This window comes from Pseudonaja textilis, chromosome 1 (genome assembly GCF_049901715.1).
Source record: "Pseudonaja textilis isolate UNSWEBS1 chromosome 1, rPseTex1.2, whole genome shotgun sequence".
NCBI lineage: Eukaryota > Metazoa > Chordata > Lepidosauria > Squamata > Elapidae > Pseudonaja > Pseudonaja textilis.
Window position 1 is genome coordinate 231712372 of NC_141990.1, and position 22434 is coordinate 231734805.

The following is a 22434-nucleotide window of genomic DNA, read 5'->3' on the forward strand; positions in this document are numbered from 1 at the left end:
GTCTTAGGCACAAAGTAAGTTGAGTGACCTTGGGCCAGTCATACTCTCTCAGCCCTAGAACAAGGCAAGAAAAAGTCATTTCTAAAAAAATCCTTGTCAAGAAAACTTCAGGGACTTGTCCAGGCAGTCATCATGAGTCAAAACTGATTTAAGAGTATGAGGACGATTCAGACAAATTTAAGGCTTGAGGATGACAGGGGGCTACAAATTATGTCTAATCAAAGAGACTGAAGGAATTGGGAATGTTTAGCTTTGAGAAGAAAAAAACCAATGAATAGGATATGAGAATACTCTTCAAGGCGGGAATCAGCGGGGGGGGGTGGGGGGGGGTTTTTTTTTTCGGGGTTTTCTTTTTCGCGGCTGTTTTTTGGGGGGGGGGGTTTCTTTATATTTATAAGGGATTTGAATGAATATCGGACAGAAGACAGTCATTAGCGATTTATATGTGTTGGAATAGAACTGGGAGAAGAGAACCAATAAGAGAACCAATAAGAGAACCAATAAGGCAACAGGCCAGAAAACATGGGGCTCTGAGTTCTAATCCAGTGTAAGGTATGAAAGGCAGTGAGATGACTTTGGGCCAGTGACTCTCTTTCAGCCCAACCCATCTCATAGGGCTACTGTTGTGAGGAAAATACAAGGAGAAAAGAATATTATATATGTTTGTTCCCTTCAGTTATTTAATAAAGGCAGTATAACAATCCGATAAAGAAACAAATTTCTTTGTTTGTTTATTACATGTGCATTTACAAGTATTCCAGTAGTGAATGGCAAACACCAGATCTGGTCATCTGTCATTGTTGCTTCAATATGGATTCTTGCACAAAGCAGAGTTGGATTCAATGGCTAGAATGATTGCTTCCATGGTTATTTTATTTTATTTATTATTTATTAAAAATTATAGATACCCAATGGGTTAAATGGGTTATGTCTCTTTCAATGATAAAGCAAAAATGTCCCTCATAGGCACCCAACTCTTAAGGTTATTATAAATTACTATAATAACTCTAAAAAAACCCTTTCAATTAACCAAAACACTGATGCAATGTTGGTAACTATCTTCGGATTGAGGTTGTTATAAAAATATGCAGCCTAGAGAATCTTAGTAAACAGCTCTGCAGGATTTTTGTGCAAATATTACAGTTCACACAAAGGAACAAGTGATTAAAAAATAAGAATGCTTTCTTTTCTCTTTAAATCTGTGGGATACTTACATACTGGTGTACATCCTCTGGCCATTCTGTTGGTTCTGTAAACGTGTTTTTGCCAAGTCAATAGGAAACACACAGGTGACCCCAATGAGTCCAGCTATGCCTCCATTGATCAGCTTGGCAGGTAAACTGTCAGAAAAAGAGGACAAAGGTTCATTCCCAAGATAATAGGAAACCAGCCACAAAAGGCAGGAGAAATGCCAGGTTGCAGCATCTTAAATATTTTGGTACTTTCCCAGCAAGTTTCATAGACTGGAGACTACTAAATCAGAACTGTATCTGATGAAGGGTGAACCTGCTTTTGGCAGGTTGTGATAGTTCAGTTTATCACTTGACTCAAAACTGACTGTGTTACAAAAGACTTAACCCTTTCAAACACTTACCCTGTTAATTCAAGAACATTTTCTGTTCTCTGTATGTGTAGTTATTTCCTTTAACTTCATTTGTCTGAAATCTTTTTGTAACATTTCTGAAAATCCACCCTCCAATGGTATATAAAGCTTGGATCTCATATTTATTTCCACAAGGCCACAGAAGTTAAGAATTTAGATAATGGTAGGCTCCCCTACTGTACTACGGTGATTCCCTTTTGCTTAACCTTAAAAGTTTAATCAGTCAAATTTAGCTACATACAATACTGTGCCCAAAATGTTATGGTTTACAACCCATAATAGCTATATGTTAAGTCAAACTCAACAAGCCACACTATAGGTTAGTGTAATTTATAAACCCATATAAAAGATTATAAAACTCCCAATCTTTTCATTTTCAAATAGATAAGAATTTCCAAGTTTGACTTCCTACCAATGATATGGCTACCTCACCAAGATTGTTAGGTGCTTTGAATGATCAGCTTACACTTAAGACACCCCATTGAGTTCAATGAGAGTTAACTCTCAGGCAAGCTTGTAACTCTCAAATCAGCATTATTGACTTGACTTTCAAATAAAATGGCCAAGATTAGAGGGCCAATCTCTAAAAGGGAGAAAGAAAAGATACCAGCCTCAGAAAGTGTAGCATATTCTGCTCAGCCTAAATCAAGATTATTTACTGGATGGGAAAAGGCAGAGGGAGACAAGAGAGCAAATTCAGGCAGTTGGTTAAAGAACTCTGAGGAATTTCAAAATACAGACAGTTGGAGGTGCATCATGTGGATTTGTAAGACAAGACAAAACCTGTGGGAGTTTGTAGGTCAAATAAGGACTTCATAAAATATGACTTGTCATCCAGATCAGTCACTATACCATCTAAACCATCTTGGGTCACCTCAGAAATTTAAACGATTAGAAAAACATCTCAGAGTACATATTCTGGTGTGAATCTATTCTCTTGCTCAAATCTAATAAAACTGATTAGAAAATATCCCTGCATACAATATAGAGCTGATAATCTTAACATGAGCCTAAATTTAAAATAAGAAGAAATCAAATACTAGTTTCATTTGGAACACTTGATGCTTGTATCAAATACAGGAACTATTTGTTTATGACCAGCATGCTATTCCGTATTTAAAGTTCTTAATAATTCTATAATCAGTTCTATAATTATGTATGTATGTATGTATGTATGTATGTATGTATGTTATTCAGCTTTGTTTGGATATTTTCCCACGTCATTATAGTTATGCTTTTAAAGTTGTAGCAACGTTTCGGCAGAATCTCATCTGTCATTATCAAGCTTCTGTATTGTGTTCATCTGCGAGTTAGACTTTCACAGCCGTTTCTGTTTTAAATTTGAAAGTCTGACTCACAGACGAACACAATACAGAAGCCTGATGATGGCAGATGAGATTCTGCCGAAATGTTGCTACAACTTTAAAAGCACAACTATAATGATGTGGGAAAATACCTGAACAAAGCTGAATACCATACATGTAAGTACTCGCGAAAACTTAAGAAAACATACATACATACATACATACATTCTGCATTTTTCTAAAAATTATCCAAATCAAAAAAGGTACCAGTACAAAGAATTGGTAATTCTCTTACAACTGCACATCTTCTTGTAGTCATCTGTACATTTATAAATATGGTAATTTGTGTATGTAAAATCCCATTCAGAACCTTCTAGAGTTCTGGTAGGAGCCCAATCACCCTATAACCTGTACAACACCTACCAACATCTACAAACAAATTCCTAAGACTAATGCAGGAACAATAAAATTACCATGAGATATGCAGAGTTAGAGGGCAGACTGTAGAAATGTCTGCCTGCATTCACTGTCTGATCAAAAGTTGATCCATCAATGCTTGTCTTGAGAGAAAATTAATTTATGGAGCCATTCTTGAAAAAGAATATGATAATTGTGGAGCTAAGCAGAATAGAATATTATATTCAGAATGCCTTTTAACAAAGGGAAATAAAAAATAAAATCTAGATCAAGATTTTGGAAGCTGCCAACTGAGTTTCAGGGTTCCGATGAACTTTGTAGTGAATTCAGGGGTTTACTGAAAATTAGGGATTCTACAAAGCAGAAAAATCAAATCCATGCCTAGATAACTCACCAGAGCATGCTAATGTTGTCTGTAATGGCGTACAGTATCTGCTTAACAGAATGCAAGCAGGAATTCTGTTCTATTTTAAGGTTTTTTTTAAAAAAAAGCATACCTGAGCATCTTTTATTATTGTGACATCACAAATCAATCCAGTATTTAAATGGTTGTCACAATTTAAATCCTATAAAAATTATATTTTATCTAGGAATCAATTGTAAATATTTACAATATCAAATATTGTGATTTATTAAAGAAATTGCTATGCCATAAGTATTACCATATTGGGAATATAGCTTGATAAACATATCCCAATATATATGCATTTTGATCATCAAAAAGGATTCACTTACTTTACATGTAATATGCAAACAAAGATATTTAAAAAAAATCTAGAGAAACTGAAGGAATATGTTATATTAATTTCAAATCTTATTTCAATGACCTTTTTATTCCTCTACTGGAAGAAGTATACATACAAGGGCCTGGACTATCAATATTTCTGATACAAACTCCTCTTCATCTTGCACTCTCTACAGTTTTCCATCGTTTAATCTTTCTATCAATCTCGTCTGTTAGTTACATTATCCTTTGGAGGGCTATGCCTCTTTCCATTTGTATCCAGTGAACAAATATGCACATTTGCAATACAAATCATTCTGATATAGATACTGTAATAATCTTCTATTGTATTGCAGCTACAGGCTACAATTTCTTCCTATTTTTATTCTGGAACTGTAACATATAACAAATATACAAGTTGCATTTCACACAAACTCTCAACTTCCTATGTATTCAGAAACCCTCCTTTATAACCATACATCTACAGATATAGAATTTATAAAAAAACCCACCCTCTATAGAATGGTCTTCCCTAAACATACCAATTTTGAGAAATTGACCTAATGTCTAGATAGCATTTAATACAATGGTCAAGAAAAATGAGTATATAGAAGACAGATGAGGGAAAAGAGAAGTAAAGGCAAAAGGAAGATGTATTTTGGAGTTAGTGATAAAGAAAATGGACTGTGTGGAAACAACACAAAGGAAAGAAGAGAGTAGCTGAGAGAGGAACAGAAAAAAGCTCTTACCTAATCTGTTTATCAGCCATTTAATTCAGTTCTGATCTTGTAGAAACAAGATTTAGTCTTCCAAAAGTCTTCTAAACCTTTGGGGTTACAATCACTTAATTCTGCCGTTGGCTTTCTAGAAAAGATGGAAACAACATTAACATTATTGTTTCTAGTCATGGTTCTCTTTGTATATGGTAATAATGTTTTGATAAAAGTTTTCCACCTATTTCCAAGAGACATATGATGAAATTTCATGCAAAAATGGCTAAAATTAAGAAAAATACACCTTATTCCAATTGGCCACAAATGGTAAAATCAAATCTATCCTCAAACATTATTTTTATACTTCAGGTACATTACTTGTGTTACATCTTACCATTCTTTTAATTTTGCAGTCCATATGAAAGACACAAGCAAGCCATGTCCTTTTGCACTGCTAACTTTAATTCATGGGAAATATCATTTAGATATTGGAGATGTTTACCAAAGGGAGCTCTTTTATTCGGAATAGAAATTAAGAACATTCAGTTTTTAATGTATTCCCAGAAAGATCATTTCAAGCTCTTCCTGCTACTCACTGAAGCAAGTCAACAAGCTCAGCTGAAAGAATGACAGCAAAATCCTCTCCACCCACCTCCCATACGGCATTAAGGCATTTGCCAAATGTGCAGGCTCTGTGGAAAGAATCACAAGAGAAGCCAGGCTGCCTACCGAAAATTGTTGCAAAGGATACAAGGAAAAGAGAGAGAGAGAGAGAGAAGAAAAACAAAATGGTTGTTATTTCTGCTTCACATGAATTTCCCATTAAGTAACTATGCAGCAAAAGAAATAGCAGCATTCTTATGCCAATCCAGAAAAATAATTGATATATAAGATAGAATTGGTTGGATTTTCAGGCCTATTTCACATAAACACAAGTTTAGCCCCTCTCAAAATCCAAACCATGGGGGTAACTGTTTTTTAACAGCAATATAGCTAAAAATTACTATGGTTATAGTTTATTTATATTTAACAACGGGGCTACATTAATAGACTTCAACTAATACATTATTCATTGTTCAGGGCGAACACCTTAACAACATGTCAAACCACCTTATAGCAACCTCCAAGATTATATAGTAGGCAAGAAGTGCAACATTCCTACAAGGTGCTAGAAATTCCTGAGGGACTAAGGGGTGAGCTATTGGGGAAAAAAGAAGAATTATTTAATTATTCCCTTTAAATATAATGTAATCAGAGCAGGAATCCTGGGAATTACATTTTCCAAAAGGCAATAATGAAAGTACAATTGTGTGGGTTCTCTGTCCACAGGGGTGCTCAAGACTTACTTTTGCAGCAATCTTTATGCTTTTTGAACAATCCTAGAATCTCTCTCAAGTATGACTGTGATTCTTGTTTTGTTTGATTAGTTCCATATATGCAATCGTTTTTAATAACCGCATCAGGAGATTCCCACATAAAATGTGAACAGCTATTTTAAATCCAGCATGTTGCCAAAGAAAAGTAATGTACCACAATAAACCACATCACAAAATGTGTCAACAGAACAGTCCACCTATTCATCAGAACTATCAAGTGATCTCATCAAGTGATTTATTCATTTATGTAGTATTTCACTGCAGGGTTGGTTTGTTTGTCATAGCAAATTCATCAATACATGATGCAATGAGGGTTTTGGTTGTTCTTCACCAGTTTATAGTATAAACGTATAGCCTGACACTGCTTGGCAGCTGAGACACAGTGATTGGCCCAAGGTCATCAGCTGGCTTTTGCGGCTAAGGAGAGACTAGAACCTGGGTTCCCTTGTTCCTTGTCCAGCTTTTTAACCACTACACCATGCTCGTTTTTCACAAAGTTATTGTTATGACCCAGGGTGGGATACAAAATAAACACAGTCACAAAAAACAGATGAAGCCCCTTTTATTCCTTCACTTGCTTCGAAGCTCCAAATATCCTTGACTGAAGACAAAAAACTCTCACACAAGCAGTTACAAGGAGGAAATGTCATTTAAATTATAAAGAGTAAAAGACAACATAAACCAGGCAGGATAAGGGCTGGAAGACGTCCACAGATATCAGGACACACACTGGGAAGGACACCAAACTCAGAGAGGAACCATAAACTAGAGATATTTCCACACTTTGTTTCCAGCACTCGCCCGTATGCATGTCCATCCTCTTATTCAGTTGTCACAGCTGCAGCCCATGAAGAGGATCACTTTCTGTGAAAATCTCTCTCTGAATATTCAACTGTGGCAGCTATGAAGCAACTAGTGATTCACTCTTAAGGTAGGTCCTACTAGAGAAAGCTCCATTGCATCTTTGCATTCTCACACATAATTGGGCTAGGGGTGATGGTTATCTGGAGAATTAGCCAACTATAAAATTAACTCGAGGATTAACTCTTTTGGTCCATTGAACAGAAAGGTGAAGTGACATAGCACAACTGTGTTCTTCACCAATAAGGAACAGTGACCTTCATTCCTTTAACAGTTGGGAAATCTATGCATGCTTTTAGAATCCATTAGAAGTTACAACTGATGTAAGTGTTTCAGTTTCTGGGAAGGCAGAGACAATGAACCAAAAGCCAGCATTTCCAAGGCTGGATCTGAACCATATACATCATCATTTTTTTTAATATACTTTGTTTTTCAGTTCCACAGGCAGAACTGAGGCTTCCCATCTGACGATTCAGATCCTCTCATTTATTCTCAGAAAAAATCATATCCAAAGAGCTGCAAAATTGCAGAAGGCACAGCGGCAACCAGCTGTTTGCTTTGCTACAGTAAGCCATCCTTTCTCCTTGAGCCTCTTTACAATCACATCTTTGGAATGAGTCATATAGTTCCCTTTCAGAGCTGTGAGGAAGTTTGGAGTTACTGCAATACATTCTGAAAGAGAATGTGGTCATTGTTTGTGGGGATGTTATCATTTGCAGGACTTCATAAATTCTGCAAAAAGTCACAACATAATTGCTATCGAGTTTCTTGTCACAATTTTTGGCCGAGGGCATCCTGTGAGGCCAGGCAGTTGCAGCTTGTCCACTGAACTATGGTTAAGATACTTACTGTGATGCATGAGGTGGGTCAACCTCTGCTGTCAGGCTGTCTAGAATCACATCTTAAATTGGGAGATAGCAAGTCATAGCCTTTATCGTCATAAAGCAGGGGTCCCCAAACTTGGCAACTTTAAGACTTGTGGACTTCAACTCCCAGAATTCTCCAGCTGGAGAATTCTCTGGCTGGCGAATTCTGGGAGTTGAAGTCCACATGTCTTAAAGTTGCCAAGTTTGGGAACCCCTGTCATAAAGTAATGCATCAGCCACAATTGTTTTAACACCCATGCGACCAGAGGCATTTTTAGAAAATAAAATGATAGACAGTTGCTGCTCGGGATCTTTGCGAAAACGTGCCCGGCTGCCAGCCAGTGTAGCAGTATTAAGTTTGAAGAAAGAGAATAATTTCAACTTGCTTTCTGAAAAGTGTTTTATGAATGACAGATGTTTTGCAAAGGTATGCATAATATGTTCTCAACATTACAAATTTGCCCTCAAATATTAGAAAGCCGTAATCTAATAAAAATCTATATGTAAATGTCCGAAATGTTCATCCACAGTGGCAAATTGTTTAGTTAACAGTTCTTATATTGCAAATACCTCAGAAAGAAGCCCATTAAAATAGTTCTTTGTAAAGTATCCCATATCCTATATAGCAATAGTACTTAGATGGTTGCTTTCCTAACATCCTTGAGGACAATCACTTGATTAATAAGCAACCTTTCTTGAACATGCTTCTGAACATCCATCTGAAACTTTTCTCAGTAGTATTATCGTTCCTTACAAGTATGAGCCAAACACAAATAACATTTGCTATACAAACTTCCTTACAAGTTTGAGCCAAACACGAATAACTACATTTGCAATATAACTACCAAATATTAAATTTACTTATATGCATTTTATTATGTCTTGAAAATTATTCCGGATTTGATTTCCTTTATTGAAGGCTGGGAAAAAGCTTTTTGGAAAAAAAATATCCTCATTCCCACAATATGAATACAATTATTGCCCAAACAACTAGTAAAAACAACAATAAAGTAAAACATGTATTTGGATTTGCTTGTAGTGCGGTTGTATTTTTATTTTATTTTATTTTGAACTGGGTATGTTTGATATTGTATTTTTTTTCTCTGCAGCCTGTATTTTTTTCTCATTTTGATTGTTGCAGCAAAGCAATATGTTTAACAAATTAACAAATAAATCTAAATTGTATTCATATACAGTTTAAACATTTGAAAGGTAACTTTTTCCAGCATTAAAATACCATAATCAGTTACTTCCCTCTGCTGAAGTTGATGTCCTAAGGAAGAAAAATCTTCTGACAGTAACTTCCCTTGTTGTGATTCAATTATAAAACTCTTTGTCTTCTAGAAGTCACTGGCAATACCCCAGAAGAGATCCACGATGACAGCTATATTTATCTCAAATTAGTCCATTTATAAGCTTTAATCCAGTGAATTGTCCGATTAAGCTCCTGCGGTATTAACTGTACAGCACATTTTAATTCACAATGGACTAGAGGTATTTTGTGCTTTTTTTCAGCATTACAATCAGAGACCAGTACATTCCAAGCTCAATCTGATTTAGACAAACTTCACTTTTAATCAGTAAACCACCAGGCAAATCCTTTATCTTTAGTTCATGTTTAACTTCTTGGCTCTTTTGATTTAGAATACATGTCCCAACGCCTCATTTCAGCAGTGGTCTGCAAGAAGACGACTCTTTGACTAAGAGATCTCTTTCAGTTTCCACCCTTCTCCTTGGGAGAGACAATACTGAGAAAAAGAAGTAGGTCAAAAGTAGAATTATCAGAAAAAGAGAGGACAGAGAGAAATAGTATCTTGGCCTATTTTCAGCTCCACTCATTTCTTGCATTGTTCCTTCTTTTCTCACAACCAGTTAGCTTTGCTGCTTTTCATGCAAAAAAGCTTGCCCATCCCTGAGTTTAGATGTAATCCCACTTCTCCAACGTTTATCCCAATCATTCCATCTCTCTGCAAATGTCCTTCAGTGGCCTTAACTGTCTCCTACTATCAGTCAGAAAGGAATTGCAACTCAATGACTCAAGAATCTACAGCTGCTCTACCCATTCCTATTTAGGCTTGCTGCTCTCTTTTGTTTCCACACATTACTTTTCCTACCTCTCAGTTCTAGAAAGGAGCTCCTTCACATTCTTCAGTTTTCACGGAGCAGGAAAATAAATCTGCATGCAGAACTTTCTGAGATAACATATTAGAGGGGAGTGATTAACCTTTGCCCCCCTTTTACTATAGAAAGGATAATACTTTTATCAAAGAAACATAGTCCATTTGGTTACAGCATTCATTTGGAAATCCCATGGCAAATGCTTTGGGTACAAATATTGAAGATCTTTTAAAAACCTGAAGCAAATTACCAAGTTCAAGGTCTCTTTTCTAGATTTGATCAAACACCCTATTTTTTTTTACACTAAACTGAGGGGGAGTTTATCTCAGCAGATGGCAGCACCTGACCAATGTTTAGTTAGCATTTGAATGGGTGACTGCCAAAAATGTTTTCAAAAATATCAGATCCATTCTCTGTTGTTTTGTTAGAAAGCCAGACAACATAGGTTTTGCTTAACAAAACCAACAGAGTTTGAACATGACTTGTTGCTGCTTAAATCTAGAGAATATCGGATAAGAGTATCCAAAATGGAATGAAATAGCCTTCCTAGAAGTAGAAGCCCAAATAGTAGATTTTGGAATTTGTATATAGTTACAAACACTGTAGGATGGAGTGAGCTCTCATCTTTGCCCCAGCTCCTGCCAACCTAGTAGTTCAAAAGCTAAAAGGGAATATGTCATTACACAAATTAACTAATACAGCCTTTCCATTTTATTTATTCATTTTTTTGTATTCTACCTACATTATTTTTATAAATAACTCAAGGCAGCTAACATATCCAACACACCCTCCTCCTATTTTCTGCACAACAACCCTGTGGACTGAGAAAGAATGACTGGTTCAAAGTGACTTTCATGACCAAAGCAGGACCTGAATTCATGGTCTCCAGCTTTCTAGGTTAGTGCCTTAATCACTAGACCAAAGGTCTGCAACCATAAACACTCAAAGAGCCATTTGGACCCATTTCCCACAAAAAAGAAAACACTGGGTCCAGGAGCCACAAAACCTGGGGAGCCGTGGGTTCCCAACACTTGCACTAGACCAAACTGGCTCTCTGATGGTTTTCCTGATTTTTTTTAATCTGTTTTTTTTTTTTCAGATCTTCAAAGCCTACATGGAAACTGATGTCTAGATAGGAAAGGTGGAACCTCCTCTGCAATTCTTCATATTGTCCTTCAAAAATATACATTTATGATGCCAGTTATTCAATGAACTAAAGACCAAATGTTACCTGAGATATAAAAATGAGTTGCTTACTATTTATGGACCATTATAGCAAAATATGGTTATCCTTCTCTGAAACCGTTAGAAACTTTTCTTTTAAAAAGTACTGTATCTTTATATATGTGTGATTTTTCCATGTTTGTATTTAATTAAAGGCTATTTTTAAAGAATGCAAAGCAGACAGCAATATGTTAACTACAGCATAATTAAATCCAAGGCAAGTATCTTTTTCTGCTTCCTTGCCTCTCACACATTCAGCAACAAGAAAAACACACCAGAAAGTTGAATTATATCCTAAATAAATAGCAAGGGGCAGAATCTAGAAAAGAGTTACTAAAATAACACATTACTGATTCCCTGCCTGAGAGAGAAGTTAGTATGATAATCATACAAAAAATATATCATTAGTGCCACCCTCAAGTACCAGTGAACAACCTGGAAACACAGGGAGAAGATGCAAGCATCAAATGTGAATTTTTTTCAGAGAACATTAAAATAATCAAATTATTGCAGTATAAGTACACAGTAATTTCATTGGTTTAAAGGCAATGTTAGGAAACTAGGTTGCTTTGCCAAAATCTGCAATAGGCCTTTCTTCCATGCTTGTCCTGATTCTTTTACGATCAAGCAGAGGGACTGAAGTTCAAAACTGAGGTGTCCAGTGGATGAGGGGAGATGTCACACCAAGGTTGTTGCACCAGTGACAATTGGTGCGCATGTACCTAATTTGCACAGTCAGAGTGAGGATGTCACAATTTGAATCAGATACTCAGATTCCTATGGCTCTCAGCATTTGGTAACACATCTTTTCAATAACACTGGAATTACCAGCAACAACAGGCAGTGTATCAGTACTTCAGTGACATTTGGAGAATGTGACGAAAGGAGACACTAGAACTTATTCAGAACACCAGCCACCATATTTGGCATTCTATGTAGAGATCACAAAGGACAGTAATATTAGTCCTCGGCTTACAATCACAATTGACCCCCAAATTTCTGTTGCTAAGCGATACATTTGTTAAGTGAGCTTTGCCCCATTTTATGACCTTTGTTTCCATAATGCTTAAGTGAATCACTAGAGTTGTTAAATTAGTAACATGGTTGTTAAGTAAATCTGGCTTCCCCATTGATTTGTCAGAAGGTCACAAAAGGTGATCACATGATTCCAGGACACTGCAACCATTATAAATAAGAGTCAATCACCAAAAATCTGAATTTTGATCATGTGACTACCACCGGTGGTGGGAAAAACAGTCATGTCACCTTTTTTCAGTGCCATTGGAACTCTGAATGGTCAGTAAATGAACTGTTGTAAATTGAGGACTATCTGTATAATCTAGGAATCTGTCGCTTTTTCAATAAATACCCATTCCAAGTTGCTAATGTTGAACTTGAGCTTCAGCACTTCCACTATATCCCCCATTTGCTTTATTGTGGAAGTAAATAATATCATCATATTGATAATTCTTTATACTAGACCTAGACCAATGCAAGACCACTCCCAGCAGCTTCATGTAGAATATAAAACAAGACAGACAGAAGCCCTAGCTTTGGAGTATATTACATGATGGAACATCTGTGGGGATGACATTTCTCACCTGTGACCATTGACTGGATTATGTCTCAGTGCCTCCTAATCTAGCAGGCAGTCCAGACCTATACTGGGGTCAACAGTATCAAAAGCCACTAACAAAATGAGAATGCCCACCACTCTTTCATCCAAGTTCTGCCAAAACTCATCCAGGGAGGCAACCAATACAGTTTAAATTTTATCCCCTGGCCTGAATCCTGACTTTTATGCGTTTAGAGCATCTCTTCTTCTTCCAAGATTCTCTGTATCTGGTGCCTTACCACATTCTTCTTAAACGCCCCTACAAAAAGAAGCTTGGTCATCAAATGTCCAGCATATGCAGATCCAAAGCAACTGAATAGAAATGTATCTTAGCTGCAGTACAAGTCACATCTGCTCCAAAATAAAAGCCAGGTCAATGTATCCCCAGATCAGGCCCATAAATACCTGGGAGAAACTCATGGTTATCACTGTGATCATGAATTCTTGAGCCACTTCCAACCTTAGAAGGCAAGATTAAAATTATCCAGGACTAATTTAATAATTCCTTACTTAAACATTCTATTGAATACCTGGGGAATATTATGTTAAACAGAGACATGTAACTTCCTGTCTGATATATTATTACTTGGAGCAGTAATTAGTTAGATCCATAAGCAGGAAACTACCAGACAATTGCATAACTTCTCCTCAAAATAATACAACTTCTCCCTAAACTGAAACGAAATCCAATCATTTGCTGATCAGAGCTGCTCCTGATTCATAGTTCAGTCCCTCAACACAATCCTGTAAAATATTAAACAAAATTGAGTTTGCCAGAAATACAAATTTACACTTTCCAAAAATGTTGAGATAATTCTGAGAAGTAGGAAACCAAGTTATAGATGAGGCTACGTTGTCCAGAAGGTAGCATTAAGACATTTAGAAAGGAGAATTGTCAGCTGTCTCTGAAAGAGGAAATATGGTGAAACAGGTGCTATCCAATGTACTACAACCAGCACTTTTTCTCTTGCTGCCCAAAAGAGTAATAAAGCTGCCGTTTTAGTTTGACAATTGAGGGGAAAAGATTCAGGCAACATTTTATCAAAGCATATACTTTTATGGCCCAGAAGCCACTAGCGAAGCCCAAGATAACCTTATACTCTCTATACAAATTATGAACCATCTTCAAAAAAGGCACAAAGAGATGATTTTATCAGACAAGAGAGCTGATTCAGCATCAGCCTTTTTTTTCCAGATTTCCTTTAAATAGTAACATAAGAATCGGAGAGGATGAAAGGGAAGGGGGAGTGCACTGGAGCAGAGAAGGCAAAATTTAAAGTCTGCAATGTGGTGGTACTTGCAGGGAGGTTTCAACTAGTAAAGGGATGGTGTTAAAAGTAGGAGGTTATGGGATAGTACATATTCACAACTGTAAGTCTCCAAACAAAATTAGTGTGTTTGTGAGAGAGGGAGGGAGGGAGGGGGGGAGAGAGAGAGAGAATGTGAATAGTTGGAAATAGCTCCTGAATATCAGCTGGGAAGAATGATCATCCAACTATTAACTAAATGTAAAGATTTAAAAGATTTATTTACTTGTTATGTTCTTCAGAGTATTAAATTGTCAACCATGTAAGGAAGAACATAAAGAGCCAGATTCAGACTTCTCTGTAAACTACTGTATATTATAAAGATTTGGTCACAGTGAAGCTCAAGAACTGGGGTCAGGCTCCTGAATCTGGGAAAGGACATTAGAAAAAATATGGGGACTGAAAGGGTAAAAAGATAATGAAAAAAACAGTTTCCACCAATGTTATGGTCTATACTCAAATCAGATTAAACCTACAGATAGGAAGGACAAGTGACTTTCACTGGATGAATCACAGAAAATGTTTGCATTAGTATTTCTACAAATGGTAGAAATTGCTACATTTATTTTCAAGCAAAACCAAATATTGAATTAAAGAGTTACTGAAACAGCTTTTGCCTACTTTCAAAGAAAACAAATAGGCTTATTGCGAAATCGGTGAGAAATCTATACGTACAGGAATTCTAAATATTCAGGAAACCTTGCAAGGAACAACCCTACGCATATGCTCTTCTACCTGTATAGGTTCAAGATAATTCTCTGCTCTCTTAGCTTTGTTCTCTTTGGATCTATTGTCTGCATAGATTTGATCTCACTGGAGCCTGACCAGGATATGAACCTATGCTTTCAAGCCCCAATCCTCCTGCTACTTGTTTTCTGTACAGTATATCCATGAAAAAAATCTTTTCTAGTCGACTAGCTGTATAAATCCATTTATCTGGCTGCCTAGAAACCTCTGTCCTGAACAGCTGCATGATCTACCTAGCATATATGAGAGTTTCTAAAATGGAAGACCGCAGTCCCATTAAAGCTACTGATAAAACAATACAATCATTCTGTAAAACAATTTTGGCTCACAGGTTTCCTAAGTTTACATTACCCATTACATCTGCCAAATGGTCCAAACAAGCACTTAACTCCATTAAAGAAATATCCTCCTTTAATTACCCTTGTTTTTTTAAAAAATAATGCAATGTGAGTTTCTTAAAAGAAGTTAACAGCAAACCAATTTTACTGCCAAGCAAACTGCTTAGGTATATGTTCATGAAGTCATCAGACGGCAAGGTCAATTGAATAGAGACTCTACATTGTCGGCTAATAAAGGGAAAATAATTTACACATTTATTCCTAGACCTAGTCCTAGAGCAAGGCTGTCAAACTCCTGGCCCAAGGGCCGGATGTGTCACACGCTGGCCACACCCATGCCCTGTTTAGCGAAGGGTGAAAAAGTCCCAAAATGTCACATGATGTTGTGAGTTTGACACCCTTGTCCTAGAGGATATTCAAAAATTATAGAAATTTGAGGAATGCCATCCTGCAGAAAGTAATCTGATGTAGTGAGAAGAAAGCTGTAATGAAAAAGACTGTTCTGGTTATTCTTTAAAAAGCTAAGTATATATTTATGATACACTAATCTCCAGTAATTATTTACCTAGCCATTTTTAAGATAACAAGAGCTATACTTAGGGTATAGATGGCTAAAATGTGGCACATATACGAAACAGGATTAGGTGGATATGGAAACCCAGCCATAGGATAGGCCCAATCTGTGCTTTCCATCTCTCCAATGCTATATTAGGGTTTATTTCTGGAATGTCATTTCAGGTAACCTGTTCGTGACTCATTACAAAATTCAAAGACTGAATTTTCAAGGGGACTGCCTTTTTTAAAGTCCTGCATTTCTTGTACTTTTCTTCTCCATTTAATCTGGCAAAATAGTTGCTTCTGGTACAGCCACTCATAACCACAGCTGATTACTGACATATTGTCCAAATTAGATTATCTACTGCTGATTTAGATCTTTCAGAAGGCAATTAAGGTAAGGACTACCAAGACTAGCAAGGCCGGAGACTTTCATATTCTTTGTAGAAGGAGTTTGTGAAATTATGTCACAATGCAAAGACCTACAAAAAGGAAAGATATGGTTTTATGAGTCTCTCAGAGAAATCCAGTTTGTTCTACAATAAACTTGAAAAACTGCAACCTCTCAATCCGCTTCATGTTGGACACGGTATGATTTTCAGGATAACATCTAAGAAGTGAATATTCACGTTCTGCTATTTACTTTGGATAAACTGCTCTGCCTCCACATTATTTCTCTAGATAAGGGAAAAAATACCATTTGTCCCATTCTGCAATTCATAAGAATCTAAAGCAAAATGCAAAACTAGGCTTCAATTTTGGCCCGCTGATAACAGAAAGATCAACAACGGCAAACAAACTTTTAAAAAACCCAGTCATGCGTAACAATAATCTACAGCTCGCTCTTGGGTAATATTAGAGAAATTTGAAATCATGAGGTCAGAAGGTGCTGATACACCAAGAACAAAGGAAATGTACTTTGCATTGCAAAATCTTGCCACAGTTGGGGGCAAGGACAGGTTACAGTTGTAACATACAACTGTATAGCCAGAGACCTGCTGAATTAGTAGTTGGATTTGTCAACCACAGAAATTACATTTATCCAGTTGTGGGATTGTCCAATGAAGGCCCTCTCCAACTATCTTGGGAAATTTCACTCATTTGCTCTCCCCAGAGTAAATGAGAAGAGACCAGGTGACTAAGAAACCTGAACTGTTTTGCTTTCCATTACTCTACAAGAGAGCTGGCAAAAGCTAAGCAGTTAATTGGATGCACAAAGCATCCAGGAGGCAAGCAGTCTCGAAGCAACAGTCAACACAACACAATAATAAATCCCTCAGTCCAAAAGTAGTTCCATTGGTATACTGCATCTACATCAGGCTGTCCATAACCATATCTAAATCAGAACATTGTCTTGTAACAATATAAACAAAATTCTTTTTCATATTCAACAATATGTGTGCAAATCCCTAATTAATTTTTGTACCTACTCAGGAAGAGCAGCCACCAGACTTGGTAGTTTCTTAACCAGTCCTGATAAGATTGGGAACTAAAATATTCACACACATAGATCCTTATTGGGTTGTCAATTTTGTTGGTTTGAATCACCAACAAAGGCTGGAATTGGGGAAGGTTAACAATGAATACTTTTATATGTGGTATGTTTAAAAAGGCTTGCATGGACAAAACATTTATCAGGAAACATGTTCCTTTCTTAACAGAGGTGTAGCATGTCCATTGCTTGTTTTAATGAAGAAGGAACACTGAAACATACAATTGGAAACAATGTAGCCCTAGCTCCCAGTTAAAGGGAACAAAAGGGCTTAATTTAAAATATGCACATTCACCTGGGAAAATGTGAAAGCAGCCAGCTACCTCAGAAAAGGAGAAATCAAAAAGTGGGATTTAAATAGAAACGTCTTTTAGCTATTTATAAATGATCAAAGGTAATTAATTGATGAAATACTGAAGAGTTAAACTAGGCTGCTAATTAGGCTGACTTATTTGGCAGAATGCAGTAATTCAGGCTGAAGGCTACTGTTTGTGGCAGTAACATAGGTAAGGGAAGAGAGACATAAAGAGGAATTGATGTCTGAATGCTGAAAACAAGAATGATTAAAATGTTGGTTAAGGCAGGGGTCCCCAACCACCGGGCCCCAGACCTGTACCGGTCCGTGGATCATTTTCTACCAGGCCACCGGTTTGCTGGGCGCCATCTTGTTTCGACAGACATGATATTCTTCAGAATTCCGTTTTTTGGGGGGAATCAGCCCCGCCCCACCCTTTCCCCTTCCTTTCTTCTCCTCCTTCCCCTCCCCTCGGAGGCCCCCTGAGTCAGGAGTTGCTACTGCCCGGCGCGGCTCCACGCGGCTCCAGTCCCACGTTGCCTCCGGAAGGGAAAGGCAAAAAGGAAGAGCCGTGGTGGCGCTTTGCAAAGAGGACTGGTGAAGGTGAAGTGGTTTTGCAAACGATGGCCGCCCAGATGTAAATAAACGGTTTTTGCCCGGGAAGCCCATTCTCACGAGTTTAAAAGGCTCATGTAATAATACGCCTTTCTCTCTCTTCCTTCACCCCCACCAATGGGGTGCGCTTCAACGACTCCTCAGGCCGCTCTCGCTCTTTCAAAAGTGTGAGGCGGGAGTCAGTTGCAGGAAAAACCGAGCCAAGGAGCGGGGACACAAGTCGCAACCGCAAGGCTAGTGGAGGGCGGGGGGGAAGACTATTATTCCTGTTATTCTCACGTTGTGGGGATAGTGAGTGGGTGTTTGAGTGGGTGCTCTGTGTGTGGGCATGCACGCATGCTGATGCCGGGCGAGAGCTGCCTTTGGGGTTATAAAGCCGCCGCCTCTCACCGAACTACCCGCGCTGGACGCAAAAAAGTTCTCAGTGGGGAGGAAAGTGGACCCACATCATGCCCCGGGTCTCTTCTCCCCCCCTCCCCCCAGCTGTCAGGTGCCTGCGTGATCAGCCCGGAGGAGCCCTGCCGCCTTTAGCCCGCAGCTCGGAGGATCTCATGCAGGGGGGGGGCAAGGAAGAGCCCGAAAGCACCAGCTGAGGCTTCCGTGCAGGGAGGGGGCACTGGGGAAGACCTGGAGGGAGGTGGGGGGGAGAGGAAAGAGAGAAAGGTGGGGTGTTAGTTGAGGTCAGGGCGGGGAGCTGATCGGATGCTTAGCGGGTACTTTCCGGTTGGAAAGCGGTGTTTGGTTCCTAAAGGAATCCTCGCGCCTTAGTTTCATCGAAGTGGGGGGTGGCTTCGAACGAAGAGCCGCCCTGATGGCTGAGATTAAGAAAGCACAAAAAAGCACAAAAAAGGTACAAAGGAGGAGTTGAAGGTGGCGGGGAGAAGCGGGGGACGGCTGGCTGGCCGGTCGCTCGGCTCGCCTTGTCTTGTCATGCGTGTTGATGCCGGTACCAGGCCGCAGATCATTTTGTGATGCCGGTACCGGGCCGTGGCACAAAAAAGGTTGGGGGCCACTGGGTTAAGGGATGAGCCTTCAAGCAGCAAAATATCTTGATTCAGGCTTGCAAATTTAATACTGATTTAACACACGGACTGGAGAACAGTAAGTGTCTGTGCGTCACCAATTATTCAGATGCCAATGTACTGGGTTTTAAAAATAGATAAAACACCTTATTCTGTGGGCAAAAAGAACACAGGCGCCATCTATGTTTTAACACAAACATCAAACAACTTTAAAAGCAACTGTTAAAAAAACCTTGCAAAGAAACTAAGGAGAGGAGAAATGGATCAGCATGTTTCTGTCCATTACTTAGTGGAAATACAGCACAGCCAAGCCATGGCAGCATCCTGTGGATTTGAAAAGTTTCTATTCATTCCCATTAGTGAATAGCAACATACAGGTCTTGCTCAAAGTTGGCTATTTCACTGGAAAAAGAGAGATTTCAAAGCTCTGCTTAGGAGAAATATCCTCTGGATTGGCAGCAACATTTTCTAGCAGCCTCAGAGAATTGTTTCCTAGGACAACATTATCAAGTGAATCTCTTCTCAAGCTCTGGAGAATTTGCAAAAAAATAAAAATAAAAATTGTGGTATCAAATCTTAAGTGTTTTTTAACGTATTTTTCAGATTTGGAAATATATATATATATATATCCATCACACTAACGAAAATCATCACTTGCCGCAGAAATTTCTTGGAGGAAACCTGAGTGGCGTTTCCTGAATATTTGCTCAGACCAACCTTGTTTCTTGCCAATACAGAAACCAAAGATTTAGCACCTGGAATCCTAGCTGGCTTGTAGGTCTGTCATTTTCCTCAACTCTATTGTCAAGGTTTTAATTCCAATAGTAAGAAAGTCAGTTCGGTATAGTAGATAAGGCACCAGGCTAGAATGAAGAAGACTGTGAGTTCTAATCCTGCCTTAGACACAAAGCCAACTGGGTGACCTTTGGCCAGTCATTTTACTCTCAGCCCCAGGAAGAAGGCAGGTAGTTGCCAGGAATTAAGACTAGCTCAAAGCCACTGACTCCATAAAAAAGTGCCCATAAAAACCTGTAGGAGAACAGCCCGAGATTCTCATTGTACCTTCCCTTATAATGTTCACAAAGTCTCAGAAGCTCTGGCTAATCCCCCAGGTTTTGGGCTAGGGTGAGTGCTGAGCTCTAATAGAATTTTAACTATTTGAGGAATTGCCATTTTTGGACATACACAGTTTGCATCTCTTACCGCTTTACTATTCTGTTTACAGCTGTATTCCAACTGAGTGTTATGAACTTAGGCAGCCTTATAAATCCAATAAATAATAAATCTTCATATACAGTTTACTATGATGTTCACCTCTAGCTTGACAGGAGCATCTCCCTCTATGGTGAATCTTATAGACTCAAGAAGATAGAAGTCATTAATTTTGATAGAACCACAACCAAACTCTAAGTAGCAGGGGAAAGAAAACTTTAGTTAATCGCATTTTTGTGTGTGTGAAGAGTATGCTTGCCCATTCTTGGCACTACCATGTACCATCTTCAGATGGAAAATGAATGCCAAATAAAACAAGCATATAAAATATTTCTTTCTCTCTCTCTCTCTCTCTCTCTCTCTCTCTCTCTCTCTCACACACACACACACACACACACACACACACACAATAAACGGCAATTCATCTCTAGGTGTGAAGGCCAGTTTTCAAGCATCATCCATTTCCCGTTTCACAGATGCTCACCCATGAGGTTCCTTTCTTCAGGCGAGAGCTTCTGCCTCATTGAATATGTTCATACTATCCTGTTCTGTGAATAGCAAACAAAGGATAATGGAACAGGGTGAAGGACTGATATGTTGCTGAATGTTCTCTGGCAACTCTGAATTAGGCAACCCATTTGCAAACACTGCTCAGGGGACCTTGAGAAATCTTTATGTCTTTCATCCTGAATACTGTACCCTGGAAGCCAAAGGAACACTACTGCTATCCAAATATTCTCAGTTGTTATAGGAGCTATAATAAAATCTAATTAATGAATAAGAATACAGAAGGAAGATTACTCTCAAGACTAAAGTGCCACCAGGGATAAGGGAAAGTGATTGGTGCCCAGCAGTTAACTGTGTAAAGCTTAATTTCTGTAATTGCAAAGGCCTGTTTCTTGTGAATGAGGGAAGTTTTGCTCTGTGGCAATTTATGCAAGCAAAAGTGAAGATGGTGAGTAACCCTGCCTCTGTGTTTTTCACACAGAGGGAAATTGCCTTTCAACAAGACTCTGCTTATTAGCAGCCCCAAGTCATGAGAAATGAAAATAAAGCTATTATTTTTCTATTCTGCCCAACAAAATTCCCTATGAAACACAAAGGTAAGCCTATTCCTACACAAGCAAGCCACTGATGTTTAGAAGAATTTCGTATGAATTAGTCAGAATCAATTCCTCTCAGAGGAACTGAGTAGCAATTCGATACCTCAGTGAGCTTTTAAAAATTGAGTCGTTTTTAAACTTTTTGGTTTTCTGCTCCTAGATTAAGAGTTGATGCAAAGCACATAGAAGAATAGCTGATTGACAGGAGGCTCTCGACATACATCACAAGGTTAGGCACCTACTACTGTGCTAGCATGTTGAAGTATCTTTTTTTTTTTTGCGGTCACTTAAACAGCAGTAAATAGTGTCTATGTTCAGTCTGTTTAAATCCCTACTGAAGACTTCAGCTCATATCACAAAATGCAAATTAAACTTCATTAATTAAAATACCATTTAAATATCCACCTCTGATCAATTGTTATTTAGTCTGCAAAACATAAAATTACCCTGCAATGAATCTATTTTGCTACTTCTGACACTTTAAATGCTCCCTAGCAGAAAGCTAATGGTTTGGAGTCATTCAGTCTGAAAATTTGAGTTTACCTGCAGAACGCCAAAAATAAACACTCTTAAATCTGCTTGGGGTTAGCATTTCCTCTCAATGCAACATGTAAAAGAGATATACCGTTCTGAACCCTTCTCTCTTTTCTTGAAACCATGAGTACAAGTCAGGATTTATAGATATGACATTCCTGGCGTCCTTGAGATAGCCTTAAAAATGCTTTTGCAGAATCAGATTCTGTCCAGCCAGGTGGTAGAGCAGCTGATTTGGCTGATCTCAAAATGCTAAGCAGAACTGAATCACTTCTGAGTTTTGTTTCCCCCAAACACCTCAGGGACATGTTCATGAAGTCAGCAAGAATCAAGACCCAATTGTAGGAGACTCCAATAGCTTTTTCTCTCCCCTTAAAACAGTTGGGTATCACT

General features: G+C 38.2%; 1 protein-coding gene and 1 long non-coding RNA gene across 12 annotated transcripts in view; one reads left to right on the forward strand and one right to left on the reverse strand.

Annotated features, from left to right (window-relative positions):
• The window catches only part of SLC25A22 (solute carrier family 25 member 22), a 65941-nt gene that overhangs the window by 33745 nt on the left and 9762 nt on the right, over positions 1-22434 (reverse strand). For 5 of the 11 annotated variants that reach the window (XM_026706618.2, XM_087920966.1, XM_087920970.1 and 2 more), the window contains 2 exons: positions 4798-4912; positions 1215-1340 (listed from right to left, as the gene is read on the reverse strand). In XM_026706618.2, coding sequence (XP_026562403.1) covers positions 1215-1340; positions 4798-4817 — 146 coding nt within the window. In that variant the 5' untranslated portion in view covers positions 4818-4912. The other 6 variants (XM_087920965.1, XM_087920968.1, XM_087920969.1 and 3 more) reach the window with 6 other exon arrangements.
• Positions 6931-9357, forward strand: LOC148128090 (uncharacterized). The gene is made up of 3 exons (XR_015740881.1): positions 6931-7068; positions 7435-7564; positions 9209-9357. It is a non-coding gene; the product is annotated as an uncharacterized LOC148128090 (long non-coding RNA).